Source organism: Dendronephthya gigantea, unplaced genomic scaffold, assembly GCF_004324835.1.
Source record: "Dendronephthya gigantea isolate DGI-Jeju-01 unplaced genomic scaffold, DenGig_1.0 000080F, whole genome shotgun sequence".
Classification (NCBI taxonomy): domain Eukaryota; kingdom Metazoa; phylum Cnidaria; class Anthozoa; order Malacalcyonacea; family Nephtheidae; genus Dendronephthya; species Dendronephthya gigantea.
This window is the reverse complement of record NW_021163090.1, coordinates 468677-484316: the sequence shown is the minus strand read 5'-3', so window position 1 is coordinate 484316 and position 15640 is coordinate 468677. Positions and strand designations below refer to the sequence as shown.

At 36.8% G+C, this 15640-nt stretch overlaps 3 protein-coding genes across 3 annotated transcripts; 2 read left to right on the top strand and 1 right to left on the bottom strand.

Moving 5' to 3' along the window:
• Window positions 1–18: 18 nt before the first annotated feature.
• Window positions 19–3155, bottom strand: LOC114532661 (synembryn-A-like). The gene is made up of 5 exons (XM_028554217.1): window positions 2168–3155; window positions 1588–1936; window positions 1181–1441; window positions 737–950; window positions 19–614 (listed from the first exon to the last, which is right to left on the bottom strand). Exons 1-5 carry the CDS (start codon window positions 2887–2889, stop codon window positions 433–435), a joined length of 1728 nt encoding a protein of 575 aa, XP_028410018.1. The 5' UTR covers window positions 2890–3155; the 3' UTR covers window positions 19–432.
• A 1848-nt stretch (window positions 3156–5003) lies between these two features.
• LOC114532757 (N6-adenosine-methyltransferase catalytic subunit-like) lies at window positions 5004–9963 on the top strand. The gene is made up of 21 exons (XM_028554338.1): window positions 5004–5410; window positions 5495–5709; window positions 6034–6116; window positions 6241–6307; window positions 6412–6448; window positions 6529–6577; window positions 6677–6761; window positions 6849–6884; window positions 6992–7045; window positions 7150–7269; window positions 7367–7403; window positions 7484–7539; window positions 7733–7804; window positions 7911–7964; window positions 8044–8136; window positions 8265–8359; window positions 8514–8552; window positions 8629–8737; window positions 8832–8973; window positions 9048–9084; window positions 9190–9963. The coding sequence occupies exons 1-21, from the start codon at window positions 5290–5292 to the stop codon at window positions 9299–9301; spliced, it is 1713 nt and encodes a 570-aa protein (XP_028410139.1). The 5' UTR covers window positions 5004–5289; the 3' UTR covers window positions 9302–9963.
• A 1080-nt stretch (window positions 9964–11043) lies between these two features.
• On the top strand, window positions 11044–15617 carry LOC114532786 (probable sodium/metabolite cotransporter BASS4, chloroplastic). The gene is made up of 4 exons (XM_028554375.1): window positions 11044–11161; window positions 13098–13602; window positions 13884–14060; window positions 14156–15617. Exons 1-4 carry the CDS (start codon window positions 11046–11048, stop codon window positions 14705–14707), a joined length of 1350 nt encoding a protein of 449 aa, XP_028410176.1. The 5' UTR covers window positions 11044–11045; the 3' UTR covers window positions 14708–15617.
• Window positions 15618–15640: the final 23 nt, after the last annotated feature.

Sequence of the window (15640 nt, the reverse complement as noted above, 5' to 3'; positions counted from 1 at the left end):
CCGAAAACATCCGAGTATTTTCCGGATAGTTTCCGGCTATGAGCGTGTCCGGCTGTTGATAGGTAAGTGTATTAGAAAAGAAAGAAAATGAATTTTTCGGAGCTAAAACGGGGTAAAAGACAAAGGTTTTTTCTTAACAAAGACGAATTGTTTTGCTGTCAAGAGTTGCAGTGAGCTTGAAGTTTGAACACGTGTCATGGAGATGTGCGTTGGCCCGTTCAAGCTGATTAGTTGAACCAACTTCAGGTAAATTGCATGACTGGAAACGAATGAATTCCGAGAGACAATAACTCGTATTTAATAGTGGAAATGTCTAAAATGTGGTAGAAGTTTAATGACTACAAACACAATATTATTACAACAGGTCTATTACAATTTGTAAGAAATTTGCTTGGTAACAGTGAGTTCAAACGTCTGGACACTATCCAGTCCTCACTGATCTTCCTCGTTGCTGATCTCAACTGGTTTTCCATCTGGGCCAATAGCAACAGGTTTTACAATTCCTTGCTTGTTCAACTTGCTGAGCAGGTTTGCCAATCTCTCCGCTTCAAGCTCTTTCTCTTCTTCCGTCATTTTATCCAGCGGATTCTCAACATTCGGATCAACCTGCGCGCCTGGAAAAAAAGGAAATTGTTTTCCCGTTTGATTTCATTTTTTTTTCCCAAAGCTACAAGACTCTGTACACAAGGTCTTCTGCAAACGTCAGAGGTTTAAATTGTTGTTAACAGTTAATCACCTGTCATTGGATCAATTTGATCCTTGATTTGTTCATACTCCTCAGAGTCTGATTCCTCGTCATCAGTGGAATAATTTCCCGCGGTTTCATCGTTATTACCCGCCATCAAACCATGGTCAGCCAGAAATCCCGCGGCATTGCCATAACCCACGTATTTGATAAGTCGCGACACGTTTTCTTTACATAAAACAAATAAAAATTCGCCAACAGATTCCTAAAAAAAAAGATCGTGGGAAATCAGCTTAATTATGATATCTGTCTGTTATTAGCCTTGACTATAATAGGCAGTTTGAACCTCAAGATTGAAATGCTGATGGATTGAAGTGAGAATACTAGCACATTATGTTTCAGATAACTTCCCATGGCCTTCTGACCAAAATGACCGAGGTAAGTTGAAAAACCTGGATGATTTGTCAGGGAGTTTGACAATTTGTATAACATTACCTTAACCTCATGCACAGCTGAGGTAAGATGCCGAACCAATCTTCCTCGAATAGTGTCTAGCTTCTCAGGTTTCTCCATGCCAACATATCCCAGGGATGGTAATACTTCCTGGCGAAGGTACTTGCGAATTATCCTGTTGTGTCTGGCGACAGTTGTTAGGACTGAAAGCAGGGGTGACAAGGTTTCTTTCAGGTTGAGATTGTCAACCAATCTTTGATCTAAGATAACCAGCAATTTATGGATTGCTTCAACATTAAAGAACTGAAATAAAAAGTAAATAAGCTTAATTCCATATGGCAACCATGTAGAAAATATACATAATTCTAAACACTGAATGTGTGCTGAAATCTGCAAATAGGTGTATTGTGATAAGACCATTCAAATATCATTTTTTGGGTGAAACTCACCTCAAATATAATAGGATGTTTATTTTTACACTGGTCAACTTCAAAGTTTTTCAAAATTTCTTTGGCTTCCATCTTTGGAATTTTCCAAAACAAGAGATTGTAGGAAAGAAATGGCAGGTTGATTAGCATGTTGATAATATTGTTCTGGAGGTTTTTAGGTTCTTGTGGAAGGTCTTTGCATTTTATCAACATGTGCCGTAGTATGAAAATAAGTTTATAGCAGGATTGTTGCAAATTATTGTCGGGTTGTTCCTGACTAATGTTGATTGTTATATTGAAGAGAACTTTTAGAATTTCACCAAATAATTCAACAGCATCTTTATCTAATGAGACATCAGGTAAATTGCACCTTTGAAATAAAATAATAAATTGTAAGGACTGGGGTAAATAATTGATTGTGTGATTTGTTATGGGGATACTCAAGCACTGCCGAGAAGGGGAAGCCCAGAGTAGCTGTTTGTTGATTGTGGAGGACAGACCAATCTAGGGTAGGCTATAATTTGTCACTGCTGTGGCTGGCTAACCCGGGGTACGAGACCACCCAAACCGTGATTCAACAGAAGATTACAGAGGCAAATACCTAGAGGGTAGTGGTGACTCTGAATCATTTTCTCGCACTTCCAGTTCCTTGCTAAGTAACACCCTTCTCTCTTCGCAGCCTGGGACAACTTGATCCAGGGCAACCGTAAGGAACTCAACAGCATTTGCATGCAATGCTGTGGTACGCTCGTTAGCCTCAAGAGCAGTCAGGACAAACAGCAAACGAAGATCATAGAACTTCACATCTCTGGGCAAATCGGATCGCCCGAACCAGGTTAAACGCACACAAACCGCCTCTGTACAATTATACTTGATTGTATATTCTCGAAACTCCGCGTTTTGAAACACAAGATTACAAACACATTTCAGAGCTTCGATCACAACCACGGACTCATTGACTACGATTTCCACGTCCAATTGAGCAGCTGTTTGGCACAGGCCGGCTAATTTCAAGAAGATACGGCATGATTTCTCGCTGATCATTTCCCCTAAATTCGACTTATCTCTGCTAAGAACACGTAGGGCTTCGAGACATCGGGCTGTGTAATTGAGACATTTTGAGCTTTCATCTTGCCTATTACAGAGCTCGTCCAACAAACTTCGAATAAACTTATGTCTAAGAGAAGGGTTTATGTCCTCGAACGAGAACCGTTGACCATTAGCTTCGCAAAAGGAAGTCACATTTGATTCCTTCAGAGAAAGCGATTCCTGTTCATCTCCAAGAGATTGTGAGTTCAAGAAGTCGTTTATTAATTCCTCCATAATTTTCTACAGTGTAGCGGTTTTGCTGGGCGAAACAACAACATCAAAACAGCTGTCAGAATGATTTTATCTAAATAGATGTAGTTATTACATTTTCCAGATGTTTTCGACTTTCAAGGTTTATTATTACGGATTCCCCCCTGACAGAATGATGGAGACAATAAATAAAGTGGGATTGACGCGGCAAATCAGGGGTGAACAATGTTTTTTAAGCTTTTTGAACCTTGAGAGATGAATAAACCTGGAGTGAAAATCAGGGCTGCCACTCTCAGAGAAGGCCCTAAAACATCCTTATTTCCTCTACGTTTCAAAAAAGGTGCGGTACACACCACTACACGCATACCTCTGGCCCTGGGCTACCTAGGGGTAAAGGTATGGTGGTAGGGCCATGGAAATTCGGGGGAAGAACATAGTATATTGTGTTGACTTGCGAAATGGGTCTTGGCATATATCGTTTAGGGGCCGCGAACCCCCCTCCCTACATTTACTCCCCCTCTCAGTCTTTAAGTTACTCAACACTCACATAGGCGGGGCACAGACACAGATTGTGGCGGGGGGGGTAAGCCACTGATCTGGGGGAAGTTCGCACGCATTAGGGTCCAGCGCTTTCGGCTTGACACGGTCGGCACTAGATCATAGACAACATACGCACATATCTGAAACTGCTATATATAACGGTCAGCGATGTTGCATTTGCCCAAAACTTAATATAAATGTGGTCTTATTATACCTAAAATACTTTGTAATTGTAAACGCTTTCAATTTATACAACTCAGGACGATACAAATTGACTGTATTGACTGACTCACAATTTAATGAGTATTACAAAATGAATTGCTCAAGTCATTCACAGAGATAGTTTTCTGAAGCAACCTTTCCTCGTATAATATCATAGTTTTAATATCATACCATATGCCGTATGCTTATGCCATAATATTGTATGTAAAATCTTTATTATTATTATTAACAAATTTTTATTATTATTATTATTATTATTATAACGTTAAAATTCATTATTATGGAAGTAAAGTTTCAGCAATATTTACAATCTTATTTCTTTACATGTAATTGTAGTATATTATTTTTACTTTATAACTGACTGGTGTCACAGGAATTTTGCCCTTCCAGAAGATCCCTCCCCCCCCTAATAAATTTTGAATTTTTGCTCTAATAACAAAATGACTGCAAGTTGAAGAGTATTGCAAAATGTGAGCCTTGAATGGGTATAATACACACTATGTTGTACATACACACTAAGACATACTATTTAATTCATAATTTGAATTTGACCAATTCCATTATGTTTATCAATACAATGATAATGTGTTAACAGAGAACAAAAATTGCAAAGGAAAGGTGAAGTTTCTGAAAGGGGGCCAATTTCCTAAGAATTTTATGTCCCCTCCTCCCTGGAAGGGTGATCTTACTAGGGGGGGGGGGCAAAATTACTGGAACACTGGTACAGTAAATTCCACACTTTAAACACCCACCAACTGAACCTGATATATTTCTAGCATCACATCTTTGTAGCTTAGCTTAACCTTATCAGATTGGAGGAATAAGGTTGATATATATACATATACATATATACCCTCCATATATCAACCTATGAAAGAATGCTTAGAAACTAATTTAACCAATTAATTAACTAGCAGTACTCTACCACTGACAAGTAGAATCGTCTGGCGTTTATAGATAGAGTAAATTCTAAAGTAGGCTGCATTTCCCACCAACGGGTTTAGCTCTGGCCTTGTAATTAGAGAAATATGCAACTTTATGGTATAACAAATGCATTCAAAATGTATTGTTATAAAGGTTATACTGTTTATATTCAGCTATTTCAATTGAGGTTCCAGTGGGACATTAGATGAATTGTTGAAACTTGAAGGAAATTATCACCAACTAAGTCACAGAATGATCCACTAACTATGTCACAGAATGATTCATCAATATCCTTTGCAGGGATATAATATTTCTTTCCTTCGAGCCAATTTTCGCGCGCTATTTTATCATGAAATCAAATTAGGGCACCCGCTGACCAATATATATAGCAGTTTCAGATATGTGCGTATCTTGTCTATGATCTAGTGCCGACCGCTTGACACTCGGTCAAATTCAAGATGGTGGACAGTTGGTAAAATTCTAGCGCATGGTGGTCACTGATGGTGGTATACTTGTGGTATAACTGTGAATTCCAGTTTTTAACGGCTGATTTTTAACTGTATTTGGTAGTGCGAACAGTATTTGATTCTTAACCACGTTTTAAAGAAGGTCAAGCAACCCTGTGATTTGTCACCAAGGATTTTCGATACAAAGTATAGTTCGTTGGCGCAAACTATGCTGTAGACTGTAGAGCCTTTAAAGTAAGGATTGAGGTTGGATATTGTGGTTTTATTGAACATGTCGGAAGGGGACACATGGTCTGAGCTTCAGGCACATAAAAAGAAGCAAGATAGTTTACGAGAAAGAATACAGAGAAGAAAGAAAGAAAGGCAAGGGATCTTATCTGCAGCAAGTGAAGGTATTGTGTTGATACTTGATACTATCTTTAATGTTGACGTGCATTCTGGAGGCATGAACTGCAATATGTCCTGTTTTGAAACAGGTGGTTCCGGCAAAACAGATGATAAAAAATCAACAACTTTAACTTTGGATGACTCAAGCACACCAAAAGAGGCTCCTGCAGAGGTGAAGCAAGAAGCTGCACCAGCAGTTAGGAAGACCAATCCATTGCTAGAGAAATGGATACTAGTTCATTTATCTGACAAGAATCTCTCCATGCCTGTCAATTCTTTACAGTTAAATGTTGTTTGTTCAAAGGTAAGTGATTCCTGACCAATCCTGGCTGGAAAATGTGCAAATTGTGTGCTCAACATTTAAAAACAGTATAAATATAGTTAATATAGAGAGCACATCCTTTATCTTGGTTGTAAGATATGTGTGTGGTTGATCAGAATGAAGGTTGATTGATTCCTTAACTTTGTCAATCATGGTTGGAAATACCAGTGGAAGGTTGAATATACCAGTTTATGGTGAACTCAATCTGGCTAATCATGGTCGAAAATATCAGTTTATGGTATACTTAACCTGGCTAATCATGGTCAAATATATTAGGGTATACTCTTTTTTTTTAATTTCTAATAGGCTGCTTCAGAGTTGGATGATTCTGTTTCTCATGAAGATGTTACTGGCCTGGTAGAAAAGCTTGCCATTCAAAATTTTATAAAGTGAGTTTAAGGTCAACCATATGAGCACTCAATTTGTTAGGGAAAAGACAAATGATTTGAGCAAGAGTGTTTCAGAGGAAAGATTACTCAATACATATTTAACTTAAATATTTTTAATTGGTAGAACTAAACCTGGGTTATCAAGTGAAGGAATACCGTGTGTTCTTGTGACGGAAGTGGATTATTCAAAGGTAAAAAATACATAAACACGAAAATAGTTTAATCACTTCTAATTAATCATGGAGCTGGAATGGAAACTTATTTCTACTTGGATTTTTCATTCTTTAAATATTAGCTGGAGGCAATTGTTGAAGAGTTGAAAGCCACTTCAGGTATTTCGTGTCTGTAATAATTTCTTTGGTAGGTGATAAAGAATCCTGCAATTCAATTCCCATTTGTAATATTTTCATAGTGCCGTCAAGTGTTCCTGGACAGGGGTCTAAGAAAAGAAAAAGAGACAGGTTAGTCATTATTCTTTCTGACATTTCTCTGCCGTATGTAAGCTTAGGTCTATTAAAATTATTTGACTAAGTGTTTTATAATTGTACCTTTATCAACAGAAACAGATCAAGAGAAAGTTCTAAATCACGGGATGCTTCTCCAGTCAGCAAAGACAAGAAAAAAATTCATAACGATGACATCCAGGTAATGGAATTAAGTTCTATTGACTAATGAAATATATCTTTAAAAGTTATCCATTTCAATTGTGTTTGATTTAATTTTTTGATATAGTCGATGCTTTCTACAATGACGACAATTCAAACTGAGGTAAGTAAGATTTCAACTTCTAATTTGTACAATTTGTGAAATAAGACATGTTTTAGTTAAGCAGAGAGTTTGAAGAATAGTGCATCAATTGTGTTTTTTTGTTTTAGACAAAGAAAGTTGGTGAAGATATTCTGGATTTACTGAATATTAAATCTGCTAAGGTACAGTAATTTAAATTTAGATTTCTAAAATCCTAATGAAGCTCTGCATTCACCTGTACCAGTATCCATCATGGAAATAAACTCTCTCTCGTATATTTCTATAGGAGCAGTTGATAGTTGAGAAATTTAAAAGCCAGGGAGGTGCGAATGTCCAGGAGTTCTGTGAACATGGCACCCGTGAGGAATGCAAGAGAAACAGAAGTAGTGGTGATAACTGTAAAAAGGTACATATATACATTAAAACAATAATATTTTACTTTAGACTTTGTTTCAAGGCCTGTAATATTATATTATAACAAACATTTTGTCACTATTTTTTAGGTTCATTTTCGGAAGATTATTCAGAAACATACAGATGGTAAATCCTATTTCTCTTACACAGCCATATTGTACGGTTGTTGCATCAAACTGAGTTTTAAATATTTTTACTTGTTTTAGAATCACTCGGAGATTGCTCTTTCTTAAACACTTGCTTTCATATGGATACTTGCAAGGTATATATGTTTCATTATGTTCATATCAGGACCAGAACTACAATCCCTTAGGACCCTCCCTACACATAGGAATAGAAATTAGTCTTTCTAGTTCAATTGACCTGTTATAATAGATACTCAATGAAATGCCAATTTTTCGTGAAGTATTATTTTTAAAACTTTCTCCAATCATTTGTGTTTTTCCATCTCTTAGTATGTGCATTACGAGGTTGATTACACCGGTGTTTCAAAAGACCGAGACAAAAAGATAGGGGAGAAAGATAAGGTAGGCTTGTAGAGATTTTAAAACTGTGAAAAGTCAACAAAACATTGCATTCACTGAATCGAAACAGGGGTTTAACCAAAGATACAATGTTTTCTACTTAACGCAGAATGAGAAGTCAATGTCAACACCAGGTGGAAATATTACTCTTATTCCACCCCAGGTATGTGAATTTTTTTGTTTTCATAGACAGGTATATCATGCTTGATACTGAATTTGACACTTGATACTTTATTTTTCAGTGGATTCAGTGTGATCTTAGATACTTGGACTTCAGCGTTATAGGAAAGTTTAGTGTTGTCATGGCTGACCCACCGTGGGATATTCATATGGAGGTAAAATAGAAAAATTATGAAAAGGAATATACATAGTGGAAGGACTTTGTTTATTTACAGTGAATTATGAATACAGGAACCCTTTATTACAACCAACATTTGAAATTCATTTTATCTTTCATTTTTAGCTTCCTTATGGAACAATGCAAGATGATGAAATGAGGAAACTTGCAGTTCCTAAACTTCAGGATGAAGGATACATCTTTTTATGGGTCACTGGCAGGTATTACAGTTCATCTCCACTTTATCAGCATTTCAATTCCTGTCTCCTCTTCTGTCAGTGCCTCGTTGCTGTTTACATGAAAGTTCTGCATAATAGCTGGAAATTGTTTGTCTCTAGTACTGATTTCAAAAATATAATTTTTTGTCAATTCTAGGGCCATGGAACTTGGAAGAGAATGCCTTAGGCTTTGGGGGTAGGGTGTATTCTTTGTGAATTGATTTTAATTGATTACGGATGTTTAATTTTTTGAGTTTCAATTCTGTGCTTAGATATGATCAATGCGATGAACTGATCTGGGTCAAAACTAATCAACTTCAACGTTTGATTCGAACCGGAAGGACTGGCCATTGGCTTAACCATGGCAAAGAACATTGCTTGGTATTAGACTAGCTCTATTATTGACTCTAGACTCTGCAGAACCATTCCTTAATTCCGCTTGTCATATCTAATTATTATTACATATCTTCTGCAGATTGGTGTGAAAGGAAAGGCAAAAAATATGAACAATGGTTTAGATTGTGATGTGCTTGTTGCTGAAGTGAGATCAACAAGTCACAAGCCAGATGAAATTTATGGTCTCATTGAGCGTCTCTCGCCTGGAACTAGGAAAGTTGGTGAGTTTGGAAAGTCTATCATTGGAAGTTAAGCATTAGAAAATATGACAAAATAATAATGTTGACTTTTTTAGAATTGTTTGGACGACCCCACAATGTGCAACCAAACTGGTAAGGTTTATTTAAACAACGAATATTTTAAAAGCAGTTCTTCAGACACTTGCTAATTTTTATTACAACTGCAAATTATCTAACTGCAACTTAACTACATTTCAGGTTAACCTTGGGGAACCAGCTTGATGGAGTAAGGCTCATGGAAGCAGATGTGGTTGAAAGATTTAAAGAGAAGTATCCTAATGGTATACAGCAACTGGCAATCACAAAATAAAATGGAGGTAAAGATGATGGCTTTTAGTTGGTGCCCCACTGGTCAATGATACAGCAGATGCTATTTTAAAATGTGAATAAGGTTTCTATCGGGGATATCAGGTGATCTCACCAACAGGATATATTGACTAAGGCATATGGTGCACATTTGAACACAGTCATAACCAGAATTATGCCATGGACAAATGGGTTTAAGTCTTATTAATGACATGTGGAATATTCAAGATATTTGACATTGTAGTGTTGTTATACGAGGATTTGCAGTACATTAGATGCTAGAAAATAAGACTTGAAAAGTGGACCTCATAACAACTACAATGTATACAACATCAGTTTTAATTAGGTAAAATAAATTGAGATATTTACAATGGAATTGATTTGGTGCATTCAGCCAGAGCAGTTTTTCTTAAATATGTACATACATACACTATAACATTAGATAAACATCCATAAACTTTCATGATTTGAAACAATAACTTTGGTCAAATATTTTTGCTTAAACTTGATGCAAATTCAAATTCTTCAAATTCAAAGACAAATTCTTAAAGCTTAAATCGATTGAAGTGCTGAGTATGTTAGACTGGGATGAGCCCAAAATTTCTAATTGGTGAAAAGTATATATTGAAAAATTTTGCAAAAATTCCATGACCAAGTACGTAAATAGGTAAGAAAAAATAAATAAATAACACTTATAATGACTTCTCGCTAATAGTTATTGATTCTTATTAGTTCTGAATTAATCTGCAATACATGATAAAAATTTTCATAGAAAAATATTTCATAATTGACCATGCTGGTTTTTGCTCTGCCTCTCTCGTAACCTTGAACTTCGTCGTAGTTGCATATCAGCATTCTGTGCACCCTTTGCAACATTAGCTTTATTCGCAGCATCTTCACTGCCGTAAACCAGCTCCCGTATGAACGAAAATCTCACTAAGAATAATTTCCAAATCAAGAACCAGCCTAGTTGGAAAAAAATAGAAATACACATACTGGTTACATTACAATGGTACAATAAGTTGAACTAAAACAAACCAATCAGTAGTTTGTATTTGAATTCATTCTGATAATTTGAAACGATATTTGTGTCCATGATTGGCCGGTTTCATATGAACTTCTCTAACCTGAGGCAACACTTCAAAATGTTCGCTGCTTGTAATTATAATTGTACTAAACACATTTGTAAATACAAACGTAAGAAAGCTAAGTATTTGTTTGTACTCCCCGGAGGTGCATCGCAGATATCATCGGATAAATAACACAGAGAGGATGCAAAGGAAAGTCATGAAAGCTAACGGCAGAGAGTCATATGTAAGAAAACAACCCTGTATAAAATAAGGGTAGCAACAAGCCTTCAAAACAATGGAACCGGCTTTGTAATAAATAATTTGCAAACCGTCCTATTTAGCTCAACTTACCAAACAATATAAGCAAAGCGACAATAAATACAGCACCCACGATTGAAAATCCTGTTAATAATACTTCTTTAAAGTCGATATTTTTAAGATCAACCATATTGAATCACTTGAACAAAGTTTTTTTAAAAATTCTGTTACTATTGTTGATGGTCGCAAATTTGAAACAAATGAAGATGGCGCGCTCGTGGACGTCACGATTGCAAACACCACACGCGTGTTCGAACACGCGCTATGACGTCAGAAATATGACCACGGACAAGGAAGGTTAGAACCAGTGGTTAGAACAAAATGGTATGGTCTTTTATTTGGTCTATTATATCTTAATCTATGGTCTATTATATCTATGGTCCGAAGTTCAAACGTTCGGTTTTAAAAAGTGACCACCGTGAGGTCCTTCAAAGAGATGAGGATTTTGAAATTGTCGGATTGATAATGTTAAAAAGGTATATATAGTATTCTACATTATCTACAATATCAATCTCGTTCCCCAATTCCGCGATTCCTCTGGCTTTACTATTTAATTTAAAATCAGGCTTCGAAAAGGGTTAGGTCAAATAAAGAACAATAAGCTTTCAACAAATGATGCGGTGGTCTAGTGATTAAGACCTTGGTTTGATTCATTGTAACCTGGATTACCATACTGCACTGGTATACCCAACAATGGTGGAGTCTTTGTTCAAACTATCTCATGGATCAGTATTAATGAATAAACTAAGTCCACAATTAGTAGAAAATCTTGAGTTGTTTTCAATGTCAGATATTTTGAAATATGAATTTGAAAACTCGCAGGGAAAGCCAGGGGATTTATCCAGACTTTTGATTGACAGTTCTCGGGCTGAAGGCACTAACGAGAACGCAGAGTTGACTGTCTGAATGTCTTTGTTGCTGTTTTACTGCTGTAAGGTTGATGAAGATGTTTGGTGTTTATGAATGATTTCTGGTATTGTACTATTGTTTAGTACATGACTCAGCCATGCAGAGACTGGGGAGAGTATTAAGGGGTAAATTAAGGTGGTTTTCAGTCGATATAAATTTTTATATCCGTTCCATGTATGTTTAATAACAGTGTTTTTTCGATGCAAAAGAAAAATTTGGAAAGCATGCCAAAAAAAAAAAAATTTGGGAAAGAATGTAAAAACACCCAAAAGAGATCATCCAGCCTATGCCACAATCTAACCTGGTTATACAACCGGCTGCAATATTCAGCATAGTTACAACTACGAAAGGTGCAAGGCGGTTGCTATAGGAAGAACTCCCCCCCATAACTCACATCTTAACGGCCGTCTAAGGGGGAGATGCACTACGGCCCCCAGACCATGATGTATGTGCACCTAACCGTTACGTCTCAGTGAGAAACAGAGTATGCATCGCCACAAGCCTAGCGTCATAGACGAATCAGCTAGAGTGGCTAGCCCTGAGAGCGAAGATAAATTTAACGTATTTAAGCTTTTCCTGGTCCCGGGGGGGGGGGGCGGTCCCTAACAAGTATATGCACAGAAAACGACTAATAAGGCACACGCTTGGAAATGACAAGATTTAAACGCCTAAACGTTTTTTTAAGTGTTTTTAGCGAGAAATTTTAGTGTTTTGATATTCTTTTAGTGTTTTGAAACAATCCTTGTTGGTTTTTAACGTTAAAATAATCGTCATTCCGGCAAAAGGAAACTCAATATAAATGACTGAACGGCTTAGTTTGCTGAAATGTCTTGTTAATTTTGTGTTTAGTATAGCCGCTTGATTCGCCGGTACACTTTGGGCCTAAATTGTATGTATTTATTTCACAAGTTTTTATTGTTTTACTTCGCTGATTCTGTTCTATTTTCGGGGAATATTTAAGTCCGATCTTTCTTCTTTATTTCTTTTACTAACTATCCATCATGACATGACGGTGTTGGTTTTGGTTGGATCCTTCCCTGGCCTGGCCTGGCCTGGCCTCCCCTTCCAATAATGCACTTGTATTAATTATTGTGAAATGAATTTTACTGTGGGAAAAATTTAAACTACAAAGTCTACTCATATATACTAAATTTGCATATAAACTTAACGTTTTTGTAAGGATTTTTCAAATATACACTCCGGTCTGGTCGCATTTTGGATATTCTGACATATCTGAATGATCTGAAATAAGCTTCACGATGGCGGATTCGTATTTGCCTTCCCGGGGAACCGGGCGGAATTAGTACCCTCACCAACCCTCACCCGGTCTCGGGGAAGAGAGGAGGTTGAAGGAGGTAGTCTTTGTGTTCTTTGTTGTTACTCCTTGCCGCCTTTGCTCTTTGTGTCCAGGTGAACTTTGAACTCTAGTCAGTGCGGCCATAACGTTATATAATAAATATTATGTAATATTTTGAATGTCTTACGTCGAGTTGTTTTTATCAGGATGAGCATGGACAGTGTTTCAACGGAGGACATAAACGAGAAGAAGCCTGGCAGATTCAAAATGTTTTTACACGAAAAGCTTCTGCCATTAATGTTCAAACAATTCATGATGCTGGGAATTATAATTGCGTTGTTCGTCGGTTTAGTTTTCCCACGAATTGGTGCATACGTAGGAAGCTTTGAAGGATCAACTTATATTTGTATTATCATGGTATTTCTTCATTCTGGTGTGAAACTTAAAACAGCAGCAATGAAGGACGCTATCAAGGAATATAAAGCGTTTATTTGGGGTCTAATAAGTATTGTTCTTATTACAACAATAATTGGTACCAAATTGACTCAGCTGCTTCCATTTGGAGAAAGTGTTGCAAATTATGAGAATAAGAATCATAGTAATGAAACATCAGGAGAAAATGAAGAGAGTATAGTTGGACCAAGAGAATTCCTTATTGGTTTAGAAATTTATTACATTTCACCCTGTGCTGTGGCATCTGGGATAGTTTTGGTAAGTGTTTAAATTCTTAGTTGGTGTTATGATATGATCTTAAGTACCAGGTACACCATACTCCATGAGTCAGCCTGGTAAAGGTAAATTCATATAGCACCAGAAATGCAAGTGTTTATATGTGAAGTTTTAAACTCATTTAAGCACCCTGGGGGCAGTTCTAGGGACAATTTTATCCATGCAAACAGTCTCAACCCTCAGGGTTAGCTTTATCTTCTAAGATCATAAAACATAGTTCGATGTTTACCTAATTGCTGCATTTTTACTCTGTTTATTTTCAGGTATCTTTAGCAGGTGGTGATGTACCAATAGCATTGCTTCTAACAGTGACCACCAATATATTAGGTGTGGTAACCGTGCCATTGTTAGCAACATGGCTGGTGTCTGTAAAGGGTGTTAAAATCTCTGCTGTCACATTACTTATAAAACTTGCAATCACAGTTCTGATCCCACTTGTAGTAAGTAAACTTATGCCTTCAGATACATTTTTAAAGCTACTGTATGTTCAAGTAATATCCTTAACTTTTAAATAACTTTGTTCTGTTTGTTGTAGGTTGGAAAGGTTTCTACTTGCATAACTCATGTTAAAACATTTGTACAAGATCACACAAAACTCTTGAAAATTTTAAGCATAACATTTTTAGTATGTATACCGTGGATGAAAGTCAGCAAAGCAAAGTTGGATGGATCTTTTCGGAATGTATCCATACTTAATCTTGTGATTGTGTTTTTTTGGGGCCTTGCATTACATCTTGTTATGATTGTCGTGAACTATGTTGGAGCTTGGTTGATCAGAGTTAGTCTGAAGGTACGGAAAACCTTGGTTGTCCTGGCGAGCACAAAGACCCTGGCAATCACATTGTCAGTGATAACCTTCCTACCACCGGAGCTTGGTGATGCAGGACTCATGAGTTTGCCACTTATTGTGATGCATTTGGCTCTGTTGTTGATTGATTCTGCTTGGGTTGTACGTTGGAATACTGGGAAGGGTGAAGAAGATGATACTAAAGAATCAGGAGAGAGTTGTATTGAGAATGATGATATCATACCAAAGAAAAATGATAATATTGATGATAATACTAGGAATCATATTACTGCAGTCTAACACCTTAGCAAGTAATGGGTGGTTTATTGGGCATATGGGTGGGGGGTGGGGGTGGGGTAGGTTTAGTAACACTGATCTAGTTATACATTCATCATCTTTAATCGTGAAATAAAAAAATTCTCGGGTTACATAGCCAGTGAAGCGTTTGAAGGCGAACAAACGGCTTCCATACCTAGAAACGAAAAAAAAGTTAACCATTAACAAACCCCCAGTAAAATGAATTCTTTATGCGATCACCTGCGTTGATCCAAAATTCACATCTTAATTAAAAGTCTTTCATCATATGAAGGTGAGATAGTGTGGTTCGCAGGCAATCACCCATTTTCGATCAGAACAGCCAGCATACCAACTGCATGTGCTTTCTAAGCATGATAACTTTCGTCCATCTGTGTGAAAGATAAGGAAATCTAGAAGTAGGGATTATCCTTGCGGTTTAGACGGTTTTTTATGTTGCCTTATCTCGGCAATACTATTGTCATTGTTCGTTCGTACCTGGGAATTTTCATATCCAACGAGAGAGATCTGTCCACTGTAATGCGTTTCAGGATGGCCTTAAAACAGCCAAAGTAATATGTACATGAAATGATGAAGATTGTAATCATTTTTATCCGTTCAATTGGATCTTTGAACTGTTTGGGAAAGAAAAAAAAATCCACTCGCCTTGTCAGTCAATCGCAGCAGGGAAATCAACAAACAGTTTTTGATAAGAAGTGTAACAGTATAACAAGGCTTAAAGTTACTTTCACGTATAATTCTTTAGTTTCGTATCTTAAAACTGGGTGGAGTTCTTCTCACAAGACGTGCTATATAGCTCGAGACTCGAGTCTCAACTGTGACAAACCGATGATTTCTATGACTTTAAATTCAGTTTACAGTTTTACTGGTATCTATAGTAAAAGAAATCGTTCTTGCTCGTGCTGCTCGACTTTCAGT

Coding starts and splice junctions, on each gene's coding strand:
- LOC114532661 (XM_028554217.1), bottom strand. CDS start 2,889: ATGGAGGAATTAATAAACGACTTCTTGAACTCACAATCTCTTGGAGAT. Junction 1,442..1,587: donor AACATCCTATTATATTTGAG/GTGAGTTTCACC, acceptor TTTTTATTTCAG/TTCTTTAATGTTGAAGCAAT. Junction 615..736: donor TCAAATTGATCCAATGACAG/GTGATTAACTGT, acceptor CTTTTTTTCCAG/GCGCGCAGGTTGATCCGAAT.
- LOC114532757 (XM_028554338.1), top strand. CDS start 5,290: ATGTCGGAAGGGGACACATGGTCTGAGCTTCAGGCACATAAAAAGAAG. Junction 7,965..8,043: donor TTACTCTTATTCCACCCCAG/GTATGTGAATTT, acceptor TTTATTTTTCAG/TGGATTCAGTGTGATCTTAG. Junction 8,553..8,628: donor GAATGCCTTAGGCTTTGGGG/GTAGGGTGTATT, acceptor TTCTGTGCTTAG/ATATGATCAATGCGATGAAC.
- LOC114532786 (XM_028554375.1), top strand. CDS start 11,046: ATGGTCTATTATATCTATGGTCCGAAGTTCAAACGTTCGGTTTTAAAA. Junction 11,162..13,097: donor GGATTGATAATGTTAAAAAG/GTATATATAGTA, acceptor TGTTTTTATCAG/GATGAGCATGGACAGTGTTT. Junction 13,603..13,883: donor TGGCATCTGGGATAGTTTTG/GTAAGTGTTTAA, acceptor GTTTATTTTCAG/GTATCTTTAGCAGGTGGTGA.